Source organism: Bos taurus, chromosome 3 (genome assembly GCF_002263795.3).
Source record: "Bos taurus isolate L1 Dominette 01449 registration number 42190680 breed Hereford chromosome 3, ARS-UCD2.0, whole genome shotgun sequence".
Lineage (NCBI taxonomy): Eukaryota > Metazoa > Chordata > Mammalia > Artiodactyla > Bovidae > Bos > Bos taurus.
Genome location: NC_037330.1, coordinates 30202529 through 30216096, shown reverse-complemented (window position 1 = coordinate 30216096; position 13568 = coordinate 30202529). Strand labels below are relative to the sequence as shown.

The window sequence follows — 13568 nt, the reverse complement described above, 5'->3', positions numbered from 1 at the left end:
GTGGGAAAGAATGGAATCCTTATGACAGAGGTTAGTCTTTGACACTTCTCACTCACCCTGAAGTCCTGTGAGAGAAGAGATACAATACAGCCAGATAGATTGTGAAAGTGCGTCTGTGGATTTCAGACTTTAGGTTTTGTTTCTTTTGCTAATACTTTTAAAATGAAGCTTGGGGGAGAATTCTAATAAATAATTTTAAGAGAAAATTCTAAGAGCTCTTGAGTTCCTGGGTACATAACATTTTTTTGGTCATTAGTAGAGAAGTAGAATACATTTGCAAAATAGTCTTCTGAGTTAGGTAAATAAATTACCTAACTTTATTTGAGAGTTACAGATGTCTCTTTTACAGAGGAACTCAACCTGCCTGCAGACATTCCCAGCTACTTGTCTTCCCAAGGAACGCTGTCTGAGCCACAAGAAGGCTACAGCAACTCTGAGGCAGGCAGTCATCAGCAACTTATGCCTCCTGCCAATGGATATTTACACAAAGGCACTGATGGTAATGACTCTTCATTGTCTGTGCTTACCGTTTCAGCCTACCCGGTTGGGTTTAGTTTTCAGTGGATAGTCTTCCCCACTAACTTGAAGCAGTATTTTAAAATTAGATACACAATGAAAACATTTGGATCCATGCAAAATAGGATGAAAATTGACTAGAGTCCTAACAGAGGAGAAAATCTTTTGACAGAAAGGAGGAACACTTTCTTCTTATTTTTTTTTTCAAAAAGAAAAATAGTTAACATTTATTGAATGATGTTTACTATGTATCAGAAACCATTTAAATATTTTTACATGTGCACACTCAGTCCCCATGACAGTCTATGTATTCAGTACCAGTATAATCACTAATGCACTGATTAAAAGACTGAGGTACAGAGAAATTAAGACATTTATACAAGACTACACTTAGTGATCATTTAGAGGGAGAAAAAATTCAAACCTAGGTGATCTATTTCTACAGCCCATATCATTAGCTAATCTACTACATGACAAATATATTATAAATTATAAGCAGATAAAGAGAAAATGACACATATACAGTAATTATTTCCTTGTGTATGTGCTAAGTCATGTCCAGCTCTTTTTGACCCAATGGACTGCAGCCCCCCAGGCTCCTCTGTCCATGGGATTGTCCAGGCAAGAATACTGGAGTGGGTTGCCATTTCCTATTCCAGAGGAACATATTCTTAAACAAGGGATTGGCGAACACAGCAAAGGCTTCCAAACCAAAGTATTGTTATGGGAGAGAGATGTTCTAGAAACTTCTTTCAGGTGTCTTTTATCCTTTTCAGGCATGAGCACCCTTCAGACCATGTCCAGGAAGTTTGGTCTGTCTGCTGACAGGTAGACATTCACTCAAGTTTAAAGGGCATTGATGATTCTCAGTATATATTGGAGAGTATCAGAGAGAGAGAAAATAGTTAAGATATAAAATAATAATTAAGAGATATAAAATAATTAAGTTCTAAATAATTAAGAACCTAACTTCTCAACAGTACTTTTCTCCACTCCACCCTTCCCATGGGAAGTTACAGAGCACAAGGAGGAGAATTAAGGGATAGAATTGGGTTTGACTCAGTTCTTCTTTCCAGCCATGTGGCCATGAACACGTTATTTAAAATCGGAGCTTTAATTTCTTCATTTTAAAAATAAAGCAACAATATTTTATAAAGCATTTCTCTCAAGATTCTTTTTTTTTTTCCTAATTTTATTTTATTTTTAAACTTTACATAATTGTATTAGTTTTGCCAAATATCAAAATGAATCCGCCACAGGTATACATGTGTTCCCCATCCTGAACCCTCCTCCCTCCTCCCTCCCCATACCATCCCTCTGGGTCGTCCCAGTGCACTAGCCCCAAGCATCCAATATCGTGCATCGAACCTGGACTGGCAACTCGTTTCTTACATGATATTTTACATGTTTCAATGCCATTCTCCCAAATCTTCCCACCCTCTCCCTTTCCCACAGAGTCCATAAGACTGTTCTATACATCAGTGTCTCTTTTGCTGTCTCGTACACCGGGTTATTGTTACCATCTTTCTAAATTCCATATATATGCGTTAGTATACTGTATTTATGTTTTTCCTTCTGGCTTACTTCACTCTGTATAATAGGCTCCAGTTTCATCCACCTCATTAGAACTGATTCAAATGTATTCTTTTTAATGGCTGAGTAATACTCCATTGTGTACATGTACCACAGCTTTCTTATCCATTCATCTGCTGATGGACACTGAGGAAACCAGAAGGGAAAGAGACACATGTACCCCAATGTTCTTTTAAGATTCTTAAAGATTCTTTGAATGAATCTGTGTAGTACTTCAAGTACTAATCAAATGGAAGGTCTGTTTCATTTCTACAGAGATTTTTTTTAGACTGGATGTTACTAGAACTTCTGTGTAAATCAACAAATTGGATTTTCTTTTGGCTTTCCATGAAAAGGAGGGTATTTCTAGCCTTTTTTTGGCTGCACTCAGCAGTTTGTAGGATCTTAGTTCCCTGACCAGGGATTGAACTGGGGGCCATGGCAGTGAAAACATCAAATTCTAACCACTGCACTGACAGGGAAGTCCTGGCTGTTTAAAGAATACTTAAAAGCCTCTACTCTTTGCAATTTGTAGGAAATAATACTACTTTCTGGGTTAAACTTAATTACTTCAGTTCTTTTCCGAGTCTAACAATTCTGTTGCTTGATCATGAATAAGTAACTCACTCTCTAGTTCTCACTTTCCTCTCTTTTATCATTCAGTTTTCAAACACTTAATGGTCCAGGGAGCTCATTAAACTTCTACTTCTACCACACACACACTTGTCAGGCAGGACCCTTGACCGTCAGAAACTTTCTCTAGGAATCCTTTTAGCAATTAGTGTTGCTTAACCTCTTGACTTATGAAAGTTATAGGGGCTTTTGTGAAGTGAAGTCATCCTAGCTGCTTCTTCTCTGCTTTAGTTTGCTTAAGCCAAACGTGTCTTGTAGCACAGTGCCAACCTTATCTTGGCTCTCTTGATTTTAACATGACTTTATTTAGGCTGGACAAGGATGATTTAATGTACTATTCAAGAGCGTGCGTGCTGAAGTCAGAGGACCAGAGTTTAAGTTTCAGCTTTCCGCTGGGCAATATGTCTTCGGGCAAGTTACCCAGCCTCTCTGTGTTGTAATTATTCCGTGTGTAATATAGCAATAATAATTAGTACTTACCTCATAAGCATATTATAAGGATTAAATAAGTTAATTCACAGAAAGACCTTGAAACTTCATCACGTTTATAATGTAAGTTTTGAACAAATGCCAGCTGTGATGACAATGATGACAGCTGTTAGAGAAAACTAACAATTGGCAAAACTGAGTCCTTAACTGAAGGATGTTTGGTTTCTTTCCTGGGTTGTATTAGGTGGCGCTGGCACCAGAGTTATCTGCTCAGATTGTTATGACAATGCTAACATCTACTCCCGGACCCGAGAATACTGTCCATACACCTATATTACTGAAGAGGATGTTCTGGATCAGACACTGTCCAGCCTCATGGTCCAGATGCCCAAAGAGACTTACTTGGCACATCCTCCCCAAGATGCCACTACCCTGGAGAGCCTGGTGTCGTCAGCAGAGAGAGAGAGATGTGCCTTTCCCACCAACCATGAGAGGATGAATGAGAAGAAGCCTTCCTCCACGCGGATGAGCAATGGTAAAGGGCACGGCGTTGTTTGTTGTTTTGGTTTGTTTTCACTTTCACCTACTTGATTTTTCCTTTGATCATGTCCGTGGCACTCTCATTTGACAGAAACAAACAAATTGGTATACTGTAATAATTAGCTACTGTTAACTTCTATAAACTAGAGCCAGAGATTTTTATGGAAAGAAGTCTGAAGTTGTAGGATGAAAACAGTTTTTGTGGGAGTAGCAAGATCTTATTTCTAAAGATTTAGGAAAAGTTACAGAAAAAGTTTCTATAAAAAAAGTTTCACATAGGCAGTACTTTTTTCTTCCATATTTATTTAAATAATGGAGACCTGAAATACCAAGGATACAATAATTTGGGCATAATTTGGTGAATATTTTCACTTCTGTGATTTAAAAACATTTTATTTGGTTGCTGTTCTATCAGGTAAATGTTGAATGTCAGTATGACTTGGCAGGTGTTTGCTTTCAGTTGTGTTGTGCAGATGAGGAAGAGGAACACAGGTTGTATTGTGAAGATGGGGCATTTGAAACAACCCAGTAAAGCAAATCAAAACAAAGCCAAATGAAACTTTCTAGACCATGAAGATGTCTTCTTCTCCATCCAGGCTCTTCATCAGCTCTCACCCTCTTGTCAGCCTGGAATGGAAGAGCACTGGAAGTAGGGTGGGGCTGACCACTGCAGGTCTCCAGTGGAAGACGTTGTGTAGTGGTGATTCCAGGGATGGTTCTGGCTGGAATAAATGGAATAGCATGGACTTTTGCTATGTGCTCTGTTGTTCTGTTAACTAATTACTGGCATGTTAGAAGCTGAAGAGGAATGGTTGCTTATTTTTAAAATGATTTTTTAAAGATATTTGTTATTTAATGATATAATGACTGCTTAGTCCATGTTTTTTTCTGTCTATTACACAACTTTCATTACTATTTGGATACTAATTCTCTTTTAGTCTGTTCCCATGTGTGTAAAGAGTTTAAGCTTTCATTTTTATAGTAGCAGAAACACCAATAATAGGTGAAAGTAGATGACATATAGCATGATTTCAGTAATTAATTGGTGAGGTTGTTGGTTAGAAGGGTTTGAAAGACCATAGTTCCAGTTTTTGTTTTCTTTTCTTTTTTTGGTTGTTGCAAGAAAAGTGGCAAGAATACATTTGATCTTAACGTCCTTATTTAGGAATATTGGGCATCTTAATTTCTTTGAAGACTTGGGTAGAAGAAAATTAAGTCTTAGAAAATGTAAACGTGCGTTCACCACTGGTAATTATTCCTGTGTTTCATTCTCAGAAACCTTGCAGCGGCCTCTGTGGAACGTAAGCAGAGAACCAGGTATGCCTCATCCTCCTTTTCCCCAGCAGTCAGTCCTTGAGTCATCACAACTCCATCAAAACGAGGGCCTGGCAGAGAGTGATCCAGACTGTTCCACTAGCCCCATGCCCTGTCACAGGTTACACGACCACACTTTTGATTTTAGTAGGACTCGGAACGTTCACAATGGCAGTGAGGGCACATGAAACTCACTCTAGGATGCAGTTTCAGCAGACTCAGATTAATTGATTTTGTATTTACTACCTCAGTGTTCAGAAGAAACCCCAAAGTCAGCATTTGCTTTACTTACGTCTACAGTTCTATCTGACCACACCAAGGTAGGCCAGGCATTCGTTTGGCTTATACTTGATGAAGAAAGGGTAACGGCTGACAGAAATGGGTACATCTAATAGAAAATGTGCAACCCGGGCAGAGGAAGATACAGGACAAAGTGCTTTGTGATGGTTCTACCGGGATGTGCCCAGGTGTGCATAGCCTCTTAGGAAGACTCTCCTTGCTGCTTAACACCTTGGATTGTCTCAACCTGCAGAATGACCCTGAATAAACAACGCCATTTTGTTTTGCCTTCCAAGGACAAGAAATAACTTTGGAGGCCCCTGAGAAGTGTGCCTGGGATTCTGCAGTGATTTTAAACGTATAGTTGAGAGTGGGGCTTTGATATTCAAGGTCGTCGACAGGAATCCCAGACTTGACCAACTATGACCAGGTCAAGAGTTTTGTATTCTTGTGAATCTCTCTCTCTTTTTTGGTTCCTGTCATCCAGGGGTCTCATTGTAAATATATGTGCATTTATAAATAACTTTTGTATTCATTGATCATATGTGTTGCAATGTAAATATTTTTGATATGCTAAAATTATATATATAATATCCACGTATAATATTGACAACAGCTTCTCAGACCACAGATTTTGTACAGCTTGGTTTAGTGAATCCAAAGATTTCGTTTCAAGTTTTGAATACATACTTGTTAAGAAGTATAATAAGTACAGAAGCACGGTACCTAGTGATTGCGTACACACAAACACAGTCTTGGTGTAATTAACCACTTTCTTGGTACCTAAAGATTCATGCATCTAATCATTTGTCATCTGTTTACAAGTGCCAGGTAATATAATCTTTCTAGCATAAAAAGACTTTCAAAAGACTAGTAGTCTTGTTATTGCCATATACACACAGATAAAGGAAAACTTGTTTTGGGAATATCTACTGTGAGCAAAGTACTTTGTTGATGAGGAAACCAAAGAATGCTTTTTTTCTCTGTGTGTATGTTTGTTTTAAACAGTTTAATATGTCTTCTACTAATGCACAGTATATCTTAAGGGAATATTGCTTTGGGGAAGAACATGCAGAAACTCATAAAACTTCAGCATGGTCCTTGTTTTGTACAAGTGATTATTTAAGCCAAAACGTTTTCTTGAATTTCTGATAGGAAAAAGCTTTATGTTAACAAAAGACTTAGTGCTGTAATAAAGTGTAATGAACTAAAGCTCTTCTTTCTTTCTGCTTTCAGAAAGAAAGACTGTTGGATTCTGTCCTCTGAATTTAGTGAGGAGTAATTATGTACTAGATGAATCCAGTCACTTAAATGAAAATATCAGTTTTTAAGTTATTGTACATTTCAAGAGTTTTAAACTTTATGTAATTTCTCAGCTCTTTGCCAGGAAGTTTGGCTGAATTTCATACTAGTTTTCAATCCTAAGTTTTTGTCCCATAGGCAGCAGCACTTTTTTAGCTGTTTTATACCACCATGTCTTTTTTTTTTTTTCTTTTAAAATAGCCTCATTCATTTTCATTTTGAACTTCTTAAGTACCACTATTTTCCTCTCCTTTCAATTTTGGATCCCTCTTCCTACTTACTAGGTTGAATTAATAGTGTAGCTTGTACTGGGCTGACTTAGAATCAAGAAACCTGATTTAGTTTTAGCTCTGCTGCTTAAAAGTTGTATAATCAAAGGCAAGTCTCTTTACTTCTCAGCCTGACTTTTTCATTTATGAAACGACGTTTTACTAGATGCTCTAAAGCCCTTTCCAGCTGTAACGTTCTATGAATCTGTGGTCCCTCCAGGAATCAAGGAGGATTATCTACTCTAATAAAAAGCTGCTTTCATGAAATATTTGTTAGAGTAGAACAGGAATGATGCTGCTTACTCTGACTTGAGCCAGATTTATTTCCTCTATAGCAAGAGTAATGCTATAAGAACCTTTCACGAGGAGAAAAAACCTTCAGCTTCTAAAACAGTATCAGTAAACGTGAAGAATCTTGATTAGATTGAGAACTACCCTTGGTGTGTTACAGCACACCAGAGTATCCGAATCTGTTGAGAGGTATGCCACTGCTAATGTGTGACCAGTTTATGACTCACCTTTCTAATGTATTCAAGGTCATTCTTCTAATTATAGTACTCTGACTCACATTCTGAGGGACTTTCTTCAGTGAAAAAGGTGGAGTTAGAGCAAGGCTGCAAAGAGCATCAGCTGTTACATGGGAGAGGACAAAACCAGTGCTCTAGAAAACTTCAAATCTACCATCGCTGCCTCTCCTTCAGCAGTGGTCCCTCTGCTGCCACTGGTGTCAGGCTGCTAATCTACAGCCAGGTTCTCTGTCGTGTCAGCTGGTTGAGATGTCCTCCCAGATATTGCTAGCTTTCCTAAATAAAAACACTTGCCTGAAAAACTAGTCAGGAATTTGATTAAATGGGGATAGTCTACCCCTGGTCTTAAAAATAGTAAATGTAATAAATTCTAATCTTAGGAGGTGGAATTCCTGAAATTTTTCATTATTGCATGTTTTTGACCAAGCAGATGCTCTGCTGTAAACAGGATTAGTGGCTCATCATTGTTTCTTCTCAGCAGTGTAATGTCTGCCTGCCACCAGTTTAATCAGAAATGTTGTAAGAGCAAGGCAAACAAATGCCGAGAGAAATCCTCTGTCTCCCACCCAATTACCACTTCATATCAGTAGGGATGCATAAATTCTCTTCATTTGTTTGTGTCCCTCTGAGACTGATTCTGTAAGTCTACCTTGAAGAAGAAATAATGTTTTCCTTGTACTTCAAGCTTCCCTGCCACAGAATCGACAAGTGGACCCCATGAGCTTTCTGTCGTTCAGCCTCTGATGTGCTTTCCCTAGATGCAAGGGAATCTTTAGAACAGGAGGTACCAGAAACCCAGCCCAATGTGCTGTCCCCCTAATGTGCCATCTTACAATGCTCTAAATGTGTATTTTTCTGTAAAGTAAATGTTGTGTTTAAAAACAGTTGCCTTCATGTTGCCCATTGGGAGGTTTTGTAAAAGAAACATTAAGATGTTAAGCAACTTAAGAATCTTACCCATTTTCCTAAGAAGAGGGAGAGAAAGTCTTTAGTTATGTAGAGGGTTGTCATAGGAAACAAGGATTAGATGCACTCGTCTTCCATTGGACGGGTCATATCAGTGGGACAGAAGTTACAGGGAAATAGAGTATATATACCTGCCAATAATTCTATGTACCCTAACACTCTAAAAATTAGATTTATCTGACAATAGGAATCATCAGCCTTTCATGGGAGAAGTATGCACAGAAGCTAAGTAATCATCTATTAAGAGCATTGGAGAAATTTCTGTACTGAAATGGAATATGGACAAGATGACCTAAACCCTGTTTCAGTTTTATCATTGGAATTCTCCAGAAGCAGTCAGACAATCTAAAATCTTCACCCTATAGAATCCTTTGTATACAGTAAGTTTACTGTATAATTTAAAAATTTATTTTTAACTAAAAGATTATGTTCTTTGGTTGACAAAAGGAGCCTGTTCTGTGTTAATAATGGCAAACATGAAACTGGGCTTATTCTTTTGAGAAAATCCATAATGTTCCTAACCCAAATGGCATTACCATAATAAAAAATGTTATAGCGTATAACCCTTTTACTCTTTAATTTTTATTCCTGTTTCTTTTTTTTTTTATTCCCCACCCACCACCATTTCTTTTTTTGTCAGTGGGATTCCATGGGAATGGGATTGGGATTGTGCTGTTCAGTTTTGTAGCCAGTGTTTTACCCAAGTGTGTTGTGGCCTCTTCTAATCATGTTAATAGCCCCAGAAATGCCAAAAGAGTGGCGAAGTAACAGAGGTAAATTGGCTGTCATTTTATGCTATGTCTTCCATTTCTTACTTTGCTTCTGATGCAAATTATAGAAGTAATTGTGAAGCAATTGGACCTCAGAAAGTTGAGTTAAGATTGCTAGGCAACCTGTTAGTAACGTTTCATTTTTCCATTACGTGGTCTCTTTCCTAGTTCAGTGTGGCAGATGCTTTTCCCTCTTGCTTCTAACCTAAAAATTTTGTTTGGAGTACAGTCTAAGTCAACATCAGTTAAGCTTAATTTTCTTCCTTCTTCCTCTCTCTTTCCTTTCTCCTTCCCTTCCTTCCTTCCTTTCCTCAGTTCCTTTTACAGCTGCTTGGTTTGTTGACAAAAGTAACATGTTCTGAATTGAGATATGTTACAAACTTCTCTTAACAACACCTGAAAGCCCGTGAATCACCTGGAGATTTTGTGGGTAGTGAGGGACGTGTGTGTGTGTGTTTGTGTGCATGTGTGAGGAGTGATACTTGGACCTGCTCCCTCAAGGTTGTATGTTGAGTGTTTCCTAGCAGTTCTGATAATCTCTACCAACAGGTGGGGTGAAGGTAAAGAAACAGCTTGATTTGAACCTGTTTCCAAATGTAAGGAGTAAAGTGATCTTTGTCAGCTCTAATTGATCAGCAGGTGGTCAAGTGCTCTTTGGATATCTCTTGGCTACCTAAAGTGGCCTCTTGATCCACTGAGACACTACTTCTCCCCTCTCCTTTCCCCTTCTCCCTTTTTACCCGTCAGAGGATGTCAGTCCGAGCAGCCATGGTACTCGATGTATGTAAAGAGAATTATAAGCCAAGTTGTCGTTCAGTGTGGCCCTTCCCTAGTATCTATTTATATTTTCTCACACATGAGAATGTATATTTTATAAAGCATGTGTTTGTCTACTTGTTTGTCTACTGTAATGTCTTCAATAAAGCTAAAATACATGATGATGTTCTGGTCTTTTCTTGCCTAAAGGACAGGAATGAAATGGTGCATTTTAAAGTTTGTGGTCCTTTCGAGAGGGACTCCAAGTAGCTGTACATGTTAAAATGGGGAAAAGCCACTCTCCTGTAGTCCTGCCATGTTTAGCAGTCACACACAGCCTCCAGCCTGCCTCGGGTGCAGCCTGCACTGTGAGTTGCCCCAGGCGGGCACTGCTGGTTCTCCTCTTCCTCCTTACGCTACCCACTGTGGTGCTGTATGCCTGGTGGATGGAAAGAAGCACATCTGACAGTTTGTTAGAAAATAAGCGTGCTGGACTTCCCTGGAGGTTCAGTGGTAAAAAGTCTGCTTGCCAATGCGGGAGACTTTAGTTGGCTTCCTAATCCAGGGAGATCCCACATGGTGCAGAGCAATTAAGCTCATGTATCACAACTTCTGAGCCCGAGCTCCAGAGCCTGAGAGCCGCAACTCCTGAGCCCATGTGCCTAGAGGCTGTGCTCCACAACAAGAGGAGCCATGGCAATGAGAAGCCTGCACATTGCAACTAGAGAGTAGCCCCTGCTCTCTCCAACTAGAGAAAGCTGGTGTACAGCAATGAAGATCCAGGGCAACTAAAATAAGAGTGCTTTCTGCATCAAGAATTTGAAGACTGTTTTCTAATCTGGTAAATCTTTAATAAGATATTTGAAGAATGTCGGTATTCTGGTCAGCCTCCTTGCTGTACGGTTTTAGGGGCTATTTCCTCTGAGTTTGTCAACTGTTTGAAGGCCGAGCTCATAATACTGATCCCATTATCACCTCTGTTGCTGTTTATTCTTTGAGGCATGTTCCACAAACATTATTTTGTTTGACTCACACAGTACTCCTAAGATGTAGATTGGGCAGAGGATTTTAATCTCTCCTTTTTTGTAGTTACCAAAAATGGCTCATTGAGATCATCAAACAGTGTTAAGAAGTTTTTAGGCAGTAGAGCCAGGATTTGAATTCAGAACTTCTGATTCATGTTCAGGATTTTTCCCACTGTGATATTTTCCAGTTCTGAAGAGTGCTTACAGTCTTCACAAACATTGGATAAAAACCTTCTGGGCATTGATCACTTTCAATATGGTCAAAGTCTAGACTGGAAATGTACAGTGGCAGCTGATTTTTACTTTATTCCTGATAGGAAAACACACTGTCATTGTCTTCTCTTATTAGGTGGAATGAAGAAAAATGCCATGATTTTTTCATTTTTTTGTCTTGAAGTGTGATGTACTAGGGCCCAAGTAATAGTCCTGCTGAGTTATGAAAGGTATTTGTTTGTACTCAGCTATTTGGAAGCTTGTAACCCAGTGCTGAAGCTGTCTGTGTTGCAGGGCCAGTTGCTATGACCTACATGTTTGTAAAATACACTAAGCCTTGTGTAATCAAGGCTCTATAGGGAATGTTCCATCTGCCACCTCTGCTGCTTTTTTCAGCCAATCAAGAAATCTTGAACTTTCTAAGGCCAAGTTTGGTCACTTTGTTTATTTAGGTCATAGGCCAACATCAAAGCCAGTTTCCAAAGCTCTTGACAAAAAGAGACAAGTAAAAAGCACAGTTGTTCAGTCTCTAACTCATGTCTGACTCCTCATGACCCCATGGACTGCAGCTCACCAGGCTTTCTTGGTCCTTTGCTATCCCCTGGAGTTTACTCAGACTCATGATCATTGAGTCAGTGATACTATCTAACCATCTCATCTTCTGCCACCCCCTTCTCCTTTTGCCTTCAGTCTTTTTCAGCATCAGGGTCTTTTCCAATGAGTCAGCTCTTGGCATCAGGTGGCCAAAGTATTGGAGCTTCAGCATCAGTCCTTCCAATGAATATTCAGCGTTGATTTCCTTTAGGATTGACTGCTTTGATCTTCTTGCTAAGGGACTCCCAAGAGTCTTCTCCAGCACCACAATTCAAAAGCATCAATTCTTATAGCACTCAGCCTTCTTTATGGTTCCACTCACATCTGTACATGACTACTGGAAAAACAATAGCTTTGACTATACGGACCTTTGTTAGCAAAGTGATATCTCTGCTTTTTAATATGCTGTCTAGGTTTGTTACAGCTTTCCTTCCAAGGAGCAAAAGTGCCTTTTCATGACTGCAGTCACCATCCACAGGTATTTTGGAGCCCAATAAAATAAAATCGGTCACTGCTTCCATTTTTTCCCCTTCTATTTGCCATGAAGTGATGGGACAGGATGCTATGATCTTAGTTTTTTGAATGTTTGCATTTTAAGCCAGCATTTTCACTCTTCTCTTTCACCCTCATCAAGAGGCTCTTTAGTTCATCTTTGCATTCTGCCATTAGAGTGGTATCATCTGCATATCTGAGGTTGTTGCTTTTTTTCTTGGCAGTCTTGATTCCAGCTTGTGATTCATCCATGTGACACTTCATATGATGAACTCTGTGTGTAAGTTAAACAGGGTAACAGTATACAGCCTTGTCTTACTCCTTTCCCAATTTTGAACCCATCAGTTGTTCCATGTAAGGTTCAAACTGTTGCTTCTTGACCTGCATACAGGTTTCTAAGGAGACAAGGAAGGTGCTCTGGTAGCATTAATCAGTTACTGCTAGGAACAAATAATGCAGTTTTAGCAAACATATTCTGCCACCCCTTTCAGGTATCATTAAGTGCTTTACATACTCAGCACTTCATCTTCACAACAGTGGTTTGAGGAGGGTTTTTTAAAATTTTATTTACTTTCGGCTGTGCTGGGTGTTCATTGCTGCTTTTTTTTTAGTTGGGGTGAGTAGGGAGTACTCTCTAGTTGTGGTGTGCAGGCTTCTCACTGTGGTGGCTTCTCTTGCTCTAGGCACGCAGGCTTCAGTAGTTGTGTTTCACGGGCTCCAGAGCACAGACTCCTTAGTTATGGCATATGGGGCTCAGCTGCCCCACAGCAGAAGGGATCTTTCTGGACCTTTGCATTACAAGGCAGATTCTTAACCACTGGACCACCAGGGAAGCCCTGCAGGAGGTTTTCACAGATGTTGAAACAAGAAACTTAGCCAAATTCACATAATTAACATGCAATAGAAGCAGGAGTTAAAATGAGCTTCATGATTTCAAAGCACAGGTTCTTACCCCATGCCTAGAAAGGAAAAATAAACTTTTTATCAAGGCCTTACTTTGTCATTTAGTCTTTGTTATGGGCTGAATTCTGTGCCCCACCTCCCTACCCCCCAGATTCACATGTTGAAGCCCTAATCTCCAGTACCCCAGAATGTGACTGTGTAAGATCTTCAAGAGTAATTATATTAAAGTGAAGTCCTTAGCGTAGGCCCTAATCCAATGTAACTGGTGTCTAACAAGAAGAAATCTGGGCACCAGACTTGCAAGTGCACAAAGAAAAACCACGTGCAAGAAGGATGCAGCGAGAAAGCAGGCCAATGAGAGGCCTCAAAAGAAACCAGACCCGCTGACATACTGACCTTGGACTTCCAGACTGCAAAATTGTGAAAAAATAAGCTGTCATTTAAGCCACCCACTCAGTGGTCTTTGGT

General features: G+C 39.4%; 1 protein-coding gene across 8 annotated transcripts in view; it reads left to right on the top strand.

The window, feature by feature from the left end:
* LRIG2 (leucine rich repeats and immunoglobulin like domains 2) overlaps window positions 1-10058 on the top strand; it is a 66461-nt gene extending 56403 nt beyond the window's left edge. For 5 of the 8 annotated variants that reach the window (XM_024989513.2, XM_024989525.2, XM_024989520.2 and 2 more), the window contains 3 exons: window positions 350-499; window positions 3395-3715; window positions 4966-10058. In XM_024989513.2, coding sequence (XP_024845281.1) covers window positions 350-499; window positions 3395-3715; window positions 4966-5192 — 698 coding nt within the window. In that variant the 3' untranslated portion in view covers window positions 5193-10058. The remainder of the gene's footprint in view (window positions 1-349; window positions 500-3394; window positions 3716-4965) is intronic. The other 3 variants (XM_010803205.4, XM_024989514.2, NM_001192860.1) reach the window with 3 other exon arrangements.
* Window positions 10059-13568: the final 3510 nt, after the last annotated feature.